The sequence below is a fragment of the Myotis brandtii genome, unplaced genomic scaffold (assembly GCF_000412655.1).
Source record: "Myotis brandtii unplaced genomic scaffold, ASM41265v1 scaffold112, whole genome shotgun sequence".
NCBI classification, from domain to species: domain Eukaryota; kingdom Metazoa; phylum Chordata; class Mammalia; order Chiroptera; family Vespertilionidae; genus Myotis; species Myotis brandtii.
This window is the reverse complement of record NW_005353838.1, coordinates 14,397,700-14,408,595: the sequence shown is the minus strand read 5'-3', so window position 1 is coordinate 14,408,595 and position 10,896 is coordinate 14,397,700. Positions and strand designations below refer to the sequence as shown.

Genomic DNA, 10,896 nt, shown 5'->3' with positions numbered 1-10,896 from the left:
ACAGATGTAATTTAGGGTCCCAATCAGCTAATCTTAAAAGAGAGGTGTCCTGGATCATCCAGCAGGGCCTCATCTATTTCCACAAGTCTTTAAAAGCAGAGCTCATTCCCCAGCTGCAGCAGAAGGGACGTGGAAGCCTGAGAAGGATTCAGCATGCTGCCTCTGAAGATGGAGGGAGCCATGGGGTACAGGCAGCTCCAGAAGCATGGACTGGGGACCTCAGTCCTGTATCCAAGCAGAACTGAACGAGCCCAGAAGTACCTTCTTCCCAGAGAAGCCACATAAAACCCTAAGCCAGTTGACACCCTGACTTAGACCTTATGGGACCCTAGGCAGAGAACTCTGCTGGTCCATACACATCCAGACTGCCAACCCACAGAAACTGAGATAATAAAAGGCTGTTATTTTAAGAAGCTAAGTTTGTGGTAAGCTGTTATGGTTTCAATAAAAAAACAAAACACACTTTAAAGCAGCTATTATTGAAATGTTCCAAGAAGTAAGGGTACTTTTGAAACAAGTGGAAAGATAGAAAGTTTTAGCCAAAAAAAAAAAGATATAAAGAAAAACAAGTCGGAATTTTAGAACTGAAAAATACAATAACTGAAATAAAATGGAGGTGACAAAGGAAACAGTGAATTTATAATGCATGGTGTAGTTTTTTAAGTCAAATTTTTTTTTTTTAATCTTAAAAAATTTGCCTTATGTTACCTTGGCCTGGGAGCCAGGATACTGGCTGCTGGTCTCTCCTCTCCATTGATTGTATCTATGTCCTTCAACAAGAGTCTTCCTTCTCTGGCACTGATTTCTGGTGGACAGGGAGGGCCTGAGACAGCATTTCATTGTGTAGGAACCTCACACACTCCCTATCAGCTGTGCACTATTCCAGGGGATCCTTAGATCCTTATATACATTGAAACTTGTTGCTAGACCTGTTTGTTTTTAACTTATGGAAGATTCCAAACATTCACAAAAGTAGGGATAATATATCAAACCCAGCTTCCATAGTCAACATATGGGCAAGTAGATTGGGGTTTTTTTGTTTATTTGTTTGTTTGTTTGTTTGGTCTACAGTCCCCTCCATCTTACTATATTAAAGTAAATCCTAGACATTATTCCATTTTATCCTTTATATATACACAATACCATTAAGAAAATTAACAGTACTTTATAATATATAATATCTAGTTACTATTCACATTTCCCTGATTGTTCCATAAATACTTGATTCAGGATTCAAATAAGGTCCACATCTGACAGGTAACATCCTATATAATAAAAGCGTAGTATGCAAATTGTTCCCTCAACCAGAGTTCTTCCGGGAGTTTGACTAGGGGGCAGGCTGGCCTGGGGAAGGGAGGGAGGCCCCAGCCGGCAGCAGCAGCAGCAGACAGCAGCAAGCATCTGAGGGAAGGGAAGGTAGTACCCGGCCAGCAGCCGCTAGGGACCCTACCAGTGTACGAATTCCATGCACTGGGCCTCTAGTCTTTTAATAGTTTCTTTCCTCCCTCCCCACTTTCTTTGCCATTTATTGAAGAAATGAGGTCACTTTTTTATGGAATATGCCACATTCTGGTTTCACTTGTAGTCTTTTAATCATTAGGATACATTTTATTAGTGATATATAACGAAGTTACTAAGTTTTAAAGTTACTTGAACTAATTCTCTTTGTAGTTTAGTCACTGTTTTAGTGTACAATGAGGATCATCTGTCTCATTTTGTTTGAAATTTTAGCGCTTGCTTTTCTAAAACACTGATTTAATTTTGCTTTCTAATCATATAAGAACATTTACAAGGTTCCCAAGTCAACATGACTAAACATAGTATATTAGAAGTGGCTTCCAGGATGTCTTCCCAACGCTCCTCCCTCCCCAGTCCGGTGCCTACCTGTCTCATTAGTTTCTGCTTTATCCTTCAGTCTTTTTTAATATAAGCAAATGCTTGTGTTTATATTCCTCCTCCTCTAACAGAAGTTAGTGCGCCAAACACCTGCTTTCACATCAAAGCAGTGTACTGGTATAGACATCTTTCTGACTTTGTGAAGATTTTGATGGTGAATTGGGCAACTTCATATAAAAAAAAAAAAGTGTTGAAAATCAGTCAGCTATCCAAATTCATTTCAGCTCTTAAAACTTTATTGTTCACACCCTGGCTAGGTACTTGGTTGGTTAGAGCGCCATACCTATACTCCAAGGTTGCGAGTACGGTCCAGGGTCAAGCAATGAATGCATAAATAAGTGGAACAACAAATCAATGTATGTTTCTCTCTCCTCCCCCCTCCTCTCTCTCTAAAATCAATAAATAAAAACAATTTTTAAACTTTATTTTTCAGTTAATAGAATTTTGTTTCATGTAAAGTCAGAATACCTGATGGTAGAAGGTCAAAATTACTGACATCTATTTAGTGTTCAGGCAGTTCTTTTAAAAACCTAGGGAGCAAAAGAATTGTAAGGTTTGAAAATATTGGTTATCTAAAGTCATAAGAGTGGGGCTGGGTGTGGTGAAATAACCACTCATCCATGGCCGAGTTAGACTTAGATCCCAGGTGCACTGCCTCCAGACTTCCACCCCCTGCCCCCAGGCTACTGCTGTGTCCTTCCTTCCTCATTTCCCATGAGTGCCTGAGTGTCCACATGATTATTTGGCCTCTTTTATCACAGCCTGGGGACACCTTTCTGTTTTCGTGAGCTGCCCTTCAACACCAGAGGTTTTTGAGGTTGGTGACTGTGACTGCCCTTCCTGGTACTTGAGGGACAGCATTGCCCAGGATGCAGGTTCTTGTCAGTCCTTAGGCTTCACATATGTGACATCAATCCTGAAGCACCTGTTGGAGCAAGTGTACAGGTGAGTTCCGAAGTGCCCTTCTCCCCAGCTTTTCAGCACCAGACGTGTTTTCTATGGCTTTCAACAGATGGGCTGTATCCTGGGGAGGGGGTGTTGTGAAGCTGGCCCTGTTCCCTGGGTGGGCTGCCCACCCGCCCTCCACTGGCCAGCCGTTTGTTCCTTGTCAGCTCTATGAAGCCTTGCCTGGCAATGCAGGTTCTGACGGTTTTCCTCCAGGTCCTTACATTGATTGAATTACTCAGTTGTTTATTCTAAAACCTATCAGCCATGCTTACTAGAAAGGGAATAAAAAGGGTCCGTCTCTTGCTGCATTGTGTTAAAGAGGTAATGCAATCCAGGGTTGAGAACCAGGTGACAATTCCATTTAAATGCCATCAGCACCAAAAGTTCATTCCCAACACTGCAGTGGGGTTTAGGATATTAGAACGTGCAGGGGAATGAGTGCCATCTTCTGCGTCCTTCGTTGGTCACTGTAGAAGTACAGCAAGTCCTCACTTAGTCGTCGACAGGTTCTTGGAAACTGTGACATTAAGAGAAACAACCTAAAGTAAGCCAGTTTTACCAGCAGCTAATGATGTGAATCAGAGCTAAGTTCCTACCACATATTTCTGGTCACAAAAACATCACCAAACTTCTAAATAAAGACCCCAAACACTTCTAATATTAAACATTAAAATAAACATCAGCTACACATACATTTGAGAAACATTAATACTAAAAACAAGTAAGGTAACAATTTTCTAACCTGCTGGTTTCAGTTCAGGGTCATGGATGGCTGGAGCCTCTCCCAGCAGCTCAGGAAGCAAGGTGGGGGCGCCCCACCCCCACCCCCACAGGTGCCCTTCCATCTTAGGGCCACCCATGTGCACAAAGATAGGGACACTGTACATGTACATAGGGCATTCCCCTCACGTGACATTCTTGGGATTTGGGAGGAGCCCCGAGTCCCTGGAGGAAACCCATATGGACATGGGAGACCATGCACACTCCACACAGACAGTGGTCCCACCAGGAATGGACTTTTTTCCTCATCGGTGTTGTAAGGAAATGACATTGAACAGAATGACGTTATTCGAGAACCTGTTGTGTGTTTTTTGGTCCTCCTAAAAGAAACAACCAAAAATATTTCATTGAAGGTAGATTTTTTTTTTTGCACAGAGAAATTTGAGCAAGCTCCCTTAGTGTGATTATGGGCTGCTGTGTCTGGGGAGCTGTGAGCTGGTTTTCCAGCAGAGACCGGGAACATGGTGGCCAAATCCAGGCTGGGCTTGAGTCCTGACTCTGTCACTTCTGAGTTATGTGTTCTGTGGCAGACTTTTGTTTTTACTAGACTTTTTTCTTTTTTTCTTTTTTTTTAGAGCAGTTTTTAGTTCACAGCTAAACTGAGTGAAGTTATAGAGATTTCCCATATGACCCCTGCCCCAACCCTGGCACAGCCTCCCTGGATAGCAACACCCTCCCTCCCCAGGCAACATTTGTTACAAACCTGCATTGACACATCGTTAGTCAAAGCCTTGGCAGACTTTTGAACCAAATTCTTCCAACTTCAAGGTGGAATATGTCTCAAGGTGGTTTTTTAAGTTTTTTATTAAATGAGTATGTACGCATAGGAGCTGAGTTTGTCGTAGGTAGCACTAAATGTCAGTAGTGGAAACTATACAGCGACCAGCAGTATTTTTAGAAATGAAGACCACAAAGCATTTCAGTCTGGTGCAAGGAAGATGGGAAAATGGGCTGCGGTCCCTCGGAGGTCACTTCTCTCGGGATTTCTGGAAAGGTTCTCTGGCAGCAGCAGAGACGTGAGCAGGGGCTGCAGAACACTGGGTGTGTCAGGGACTGGTAGTGACCTTGCTGTGTTTATTTCTAGTCTGGCTTGCATATTCTTGCCTTTGTAATGTTGGTTTATAAGCACACAGAACAGAACAAAGTAACTTCTGTAGGCCATAATTTGTAAAAACAGCTCAATGCAGACATCTTTCCCCGAGTCAGGCTGGAGGAAGTCATCGGGCTGTAGAAAGTGACTTGGATGATCAGCCTCACTTTCTACAGGAAGTATCCAGTTATGCTGCTTGTTCTGAAATAGATGGATAGCCTTTGAGAACAAGGTTAGCTGACATTCACAGCACTGGAGTTTCCTACTTTCAAGGCTTTCTTAAACTTAAAGCTGAATTCTCATTAAATGGGTAGTTTATGCCACATTACTGTTATGTCATAGCAGATAGATTTTTCTTTGGAACGTCACAGCAGGGTCCCTCCTGGGGCATTGACTCAAGTGAATCTGTCTTCCTCAGATGACCCTGAGTTTCAGCATCAGCTGTGCCAGTGTTTACAGTAGAGTGGATCTAAGTTTGCTGTGAGGAAGGAGTTTCCTCTAGGGAGCCATGTTTTAGTATTCCTTGAACTAAGAAAAGTCTTTTATGTGTAATATGTCTTTCGTTCTTCTGACAGATGAAGCAGTGTTAAATTAAAAGTATGCTGTTTTAAATATGTTTTTATTATAAAATAAACACAGACATAGAAAAACCACATGAGTCAAATCTATAGCTCAATGAATTATAAAGTGAATGCTGCCCTGGTCAAGTAATAGAACTGAGCCCCCTTACCCTCCAGTGACAGACCCCTCCCACCACGAAGGAGGGACCACTGCCCTGACTTTTCTAGCAATAACCTCCTTGCATATTTTTCCTTAGCGTTTTCTCACCTGAATGTGCCCTCTGGACACTATGGGTTGGTCTTTCTTGCCTTTTTTTAGAAGTATGTGTGTAGACATGACTTTCTTATAATGACAGAAGAGAAAGAGCCTGAAGAAGTTTTTTCCATATAAAATTATTAAGAACAAATGTAAATGAGAATTATACAATGGAATAAATAAGGATAGTAACTTCTAAAAATACATTCTGGTTTACATATGTTTTCAGAATTGTAGCTTGGCTTAAAAGTGGAAAGGTAGCTTTGGTGCCTAAAATAAAACACCCCCCAACTTGTTTCAAAAGAACCTACTCTTGATGGTTCCGGGTTCGCTAAATGTGAGCTGACCAAGAACTTAATCATGTTTCACACAGGAGACACCTTCCCTCACTTTTGTACTAACTGTTCAAGTTTGTGAAATTGAAATGAAAAAGCTCGTATTTATGATTCTCAGAACCTGTATATCTCAGGTTTACTCTTAATGTCATGAAAACAGTGATTTCCTCAAGTGTCGTTCTGCTTGTGAGGGAGCCCTGTCTTTGTTTCTGAACTCTACACAATGCATTGCATAATGAGGCAGTTCGGGTTCTTTGATGCCAGTGACTTTAAGTAAACACATAGCAGACATTTACAGTAGCATTTAGTTCCTGTTCTCAGGGGCATACAACCTGACGAGAGAATTCTGAAGATAATAGGTAACTGCTAACCCAACCCAAACGTGTGTGGGAACTGAGACAGTAGGTGTGCTTGGCAGAATGACACACGGCCTCATCCTGTGCCATGCTGTTCACCTTCCACTTTCCTGGGGGTTTCACTTCCTTGCTTTGCGCTTACTGTCTGATCAACCAGATGTGCATGGAAGTTCTCGCCCAGGTAGGGTTTAAGTGGACAGAGTGGGATGCCTGGCACCTGGTCCTTGAGAAGCTTTTAGGACTTAATTCAAGTAAAAAGTTCATGAGTTTGTCTTGATAACAAAATAAGCATGACAAAGAGAAAAGGGCCGAAGGACTCAGCCAGCCATGCAGTTTGCAAGCAAGGAACTAGACCAGGAATGTAGTGAGATTAATCCTCTAAAACATTTACTACAAACTCGTATAAGACTTTTTGAAGATGATTATGTGAAACAAAACACTTGGCAGCAGCTGCATTCTTTCTTGATTATACATCTGGCATTCGTTTTCGCCATATTGTGTTTTACTGTTAAATATGTTTCTTTAAGTTGACTTTCAAACATAAATACATATATTTAAGAAGGAAATTTGCCATAAATAGAAGGTAACTATATTAATGAATACAATTCAAAGCAAGCTAGTCTTATTAGATTCTGGCTGATACTTAGCCTGTTCTTTCTTTTTTTAAATATATATATATTTTTTTTTTTATTGATTTTTTACAGAGAGGAAGGGAGAGAGATAGAGAGTTAGAAACATCGATGAGAGAGAAACATCGATCAGCTGCCTCCCGCACATCTCCCACTGGGGATGTGCCCGCAACCCAGGTACATGCCCTTGACCGGAATCGAACCTGGGACCTTTCAGTCCGCAGGCCGACGCTCTATCCACTGAGCCAAACCGGTTTCGGCGTCTGTTCTTTCTTTGTTAAAAAAAACTCTGAAGTGATTTGCCCTGCTCAACTCAATAGCTTAAAAAGCAGAGACCTTCCCCAGGGCACAAGGAGGATTGAAAAGGGCACCCAGTGCTGCCCCAGCTACTTAGCTCTGTTGGACCCTCAGTGTTGTTACCAGTTAGGTGGGTGGTAGGTGGTCATTGTGAGGACGGGATGGGAGGATGCCTTCCAACCTCAGGTGTGTGATCCTCGTGACACTCACCTAGGCTCTCCTCCATACCGTGCCTGAAATTATTTCCCTCACCATCGGTGGCACCCATTCCAGCCTTGTGAGACACGACGTAGAAAAACCAAGGAATGCAAAGCTGGCAGAGTCAGGGGTGGTTGTCTTGAGCTACTGTCCTTGGAATTTTCCCCACCCATCAGCAGAAATGAGGAGCCTGCTGAGTGCACTGGTGCTGTGCCACGTGGGACCCGTTACTTGTGCCGAAGGCCCGGACAGCACAGTGGGTGTGTGGCTGGTTGGCAGAGCCTGAGAAGGACTAGCCCTGCCAGCCTCTTGCCCTCTGCCCACCGAGTGATGGTGAGGCAGCTCTCATAGGAGCTTCTGTGGGGTCGGTGTGCTCAGACGCCACCCAGCCTGCAGAATCCCCTGGGAAATATTGTTATTGGAGGTGCTTGTTATATTTTCTGTTCCACCAACCAAGTATGAGTAGAAGATAGTTTTTTTTTTTTAATCCACTCAAGGATATGTTTTTATTGATTTTTCTTTAGAGAGTGGAAGAGAGAGAGAAACATGGATCAGTTGCCTCCCATATGCGCCCAACCGGGGATCTAACCCACAACCTAGGTATGTGCCCTAACTGAGAATCGAATCTGCAACCTTTTGGTGTATAGGACACCACTTCAATCAACTGAGCCACCCACCCAGGGCACCTCTGTAATTTTATGTAATTTAAGACTCATTGGAGTTGTAAAATCATGCAGAGAATTCCTGTGTACCTGGTCATTTTTTATATTGTTTTAATGTCTAAATAGCTGGTGGTGATTCTTTGGGTTTTATTTTTTTGTAGCGTATTCCTCACTCTTAGCTGATGAAGAATGGGGGAGATAGAAGGAACATACCGAGCCCTGCAGACCCCAGGGGCACGCCTTGGCACCCAGCCCCCGGCAGGAGTGAGCACCCTGGAGCCTGGGCAGGCTCCCTCAGCAGGGATGACGCGGATGGCAGCTAGAATGCAGGAGAAGCGCTTTCCTCTCAGAGTAAAGCTGCTGGACAACTCTGTGGAAATGTTTGACATTGAGGTAAGAAGTGATTTTTGGAGGCATAGTTTCTTATATTTTCTTCTTCTTCTTTTTTTTAATCCTCACCCAAGGATTTTTTTCATTGATTTTTTTAGAGAGAGTGGAAGAGAGAGGGAAAGACAGAGAAAAACATCAGTGTGAGAGAAACACATCGATTGGTTGCCTTCTGCATGCGCCCTGACCAGGGCCCAGACAGGGTAGGAGCCTGCAACTGCCGTACGTGCCCTTGACCGGAATCAAACCAGGACCCTTCAGTCCATAAGCCAACACTCTGTCCACTGAGCTAAACCAGCTAGGGCATGAAAATTGAATATTATGCCCCAAATTACATTTTGCTGGTTAGACTTCGCTTTTTTATGAAGTTGACTAAAGGTGGCTTTGGTACACCCAATAAAATCCTTGCAAATTGTGACATTGCATTTCTCCTTTCAGTTTGGAGAATGGGATCCTCCTCTCTGTCCTTTAAAATTCCGATCATGTTGTCTCTGCACTTTTCTCTTTTGAGAAGCTGCCTGGTGCTATAGAGTGCAGACTGGAACCATGGGGTATCACCCAGGTTCTCCTGGCTCAGCCACTGGCTGCCTGGGGCGGGGTGTTCATTTGCCTCATTACATGTCAGCTTCCTCGTCTGAAATGTGGGGATGATACAGTCCCCAAGCTCAGGGTGGCTGGGTGGGGGGACTAAACACTCATCATACAGAGAGCCTGGATGGGAAGTGTTGCACAGTCTTAGCATAGAACTGGTTTTTCTAGGTCAGCCATAATAACATTTGTATTTTTTAAATTTCCTAATATTAGATTGAACTGATAATGTTGGCAAAAACAATTATGTATATGTATGTATCTATGTATATACATATATATTTTTAAAGGAAAATTTTAGACCCATATAATACATTAGAAAATATTTTTCTGATTTTTCTAAATGACACTAGAATTAACATTTTTTAAGTTATTTATTTTCAAATGTAATGCATAAATATATTATCTTTTTTAAATATTTCATATTGACTTACAGTAGTAGCTGTTTGGTTTTTTTAAATATATTTTTTATTGATTTCAGAGAGGAAGGGAAAGGGAGAGAGAGATGGAAACATCAATGATGAGAGAGAATCACTGATCAGCTGCCTCCTGCACAACCCCTCCTGGGGACTGATCCCACAACCTGGACATGTGCCATGACTGGGAATCGAACTGTGACCTCCTGGTTCATGGGTCGAGGCTCAACCACTGAGCCACACCCACTGGGCACAGTAGTATTTTTAGAAGCTTTTCCTGATCTAATGTCACAAGTAAGGACAAGAGAATGAACTTAAACTTTAGCAGGTTAATTTATGCTTGGGTTTTTCTGTCAAGAAATCAAGATGCTACACAGAAAATAAAACAATTATTGAGCTGTGGGCCAGGCTGTGAAGGGGCCTGAAGGAAACCTCCTTTAGGCTCTGGCAGTGCCTAATTGCAGAGTGCATTGCATGAAAAAGGAGAGGGGAGGGAGGAGATGAGCACAGTGAGGCTAGAAAGGGCCAGCAGGGCTGCAGGAAGGGAGGCTGGCCTCTTGCTTAGAGCCTAGGGCACACCATTCTCTACCTTGAGTGCCCAGATTCATAGTGTCCGAACTCGGGACCCTGACTACTTCTTTTAAGGTCTTATTTGAGGAGGACATCAAATATCACTTCATCGGGGCAGTGGTAACTGAAACTGGCAGGACCTGTCTGTTCAGCTTCCCAAGTCACTATGTTGCAAGAGGCAGCCTCTGTAGGGAAGGTAGTCTGGCACAGGCAACCTTTGACCCTGAGCAGCTAATGGGTGGCTACTGGTTCCATGACCGAATTTCCTGGCTCACAAAGACACCCTTCCGTAAATCACCTGTAGGAAATAGGTTAAAGATCTGGGAATTAAGAGGGCTCCCAAAACTCTTCCAGGCAAATGTTTGGAAGAATTTCCACCAAGTAGCCATCCTATGCTAAACACATTCGCTGTGGTCTGGGCTTATAACAGGCTCCAAATTTTTAAAAGATGGAAAGAAGGAAGAAAGAAAAGAAAAGAATTGTACTAAGTTTACTTTAGAGCATCCTTTTTGTTGTTCTGCTTTATGGTCTTTATCAACTAAAACTAGGCCCCAGAAAAGAAAAAAAACACACACTTATTGTTGAGTCATAAATAGGATGTAGTCCTTCTCTGAGAAATTTACTTTTACTAAGTATCTGGGTCATTTTATACATAAGGAAGTTAGAGATGGTATGTTGTAAAGGTTTCAAAATATTTAGAGCATGTACAAGTTTTAATAAATTGAGATTGTTGCCCTGGCTGGTTTGGCTCAGTGGATAGAGCATAGGCCTACAGACTCAGGGGTCCCAGGTTCGATTCTGGTCAAGGGCATGTACCTTGGTTGCGGGCACATACCACTGGGGGAGTGTGCAGGAGGCAGCTGATCGATGTTTCTAACTCTCTATCCCTCTCCCTTCCTCTCTGTAAAAAATCAATAAAATATATTTT

At 42.8% G+C, this 10,896-nt stretch overlaps 1 protein-coding gene across 4 annotated transcripts in view; it reads left to right on the top strand.

Moving 5' to 3' along the window:
* The first annotated feature begins 2,657 nt into the window (after positions 1-2,657).
* The window catches only part of FARP2 (FERM, RhoGEF and pleckstrin domain protein 2), a 92,827-nt gene continuing 84,588 nt past the window's right edge, over positions 2,658-10,896 (top strand). For all 4 annotated transcript variants that reach the window (XM_005857683.2, XM_005857682.2, XM_005857681.2 and 1 more), the window contains exons 1-2: positions 2,658-2,841; positions 8,169-8,400. In XM_005857683.2, the coding sequence (XP_005857745.1) occupies positions 8,197-8,400 (204 nt within the window). In that variant the 5' untranslated portion in view covers positions 2,658-2,841; positions 8,169-8,196. The remainder of the gene's footprint in view (positions 2,842-8,168; positions 8,401-10,896) is intronic.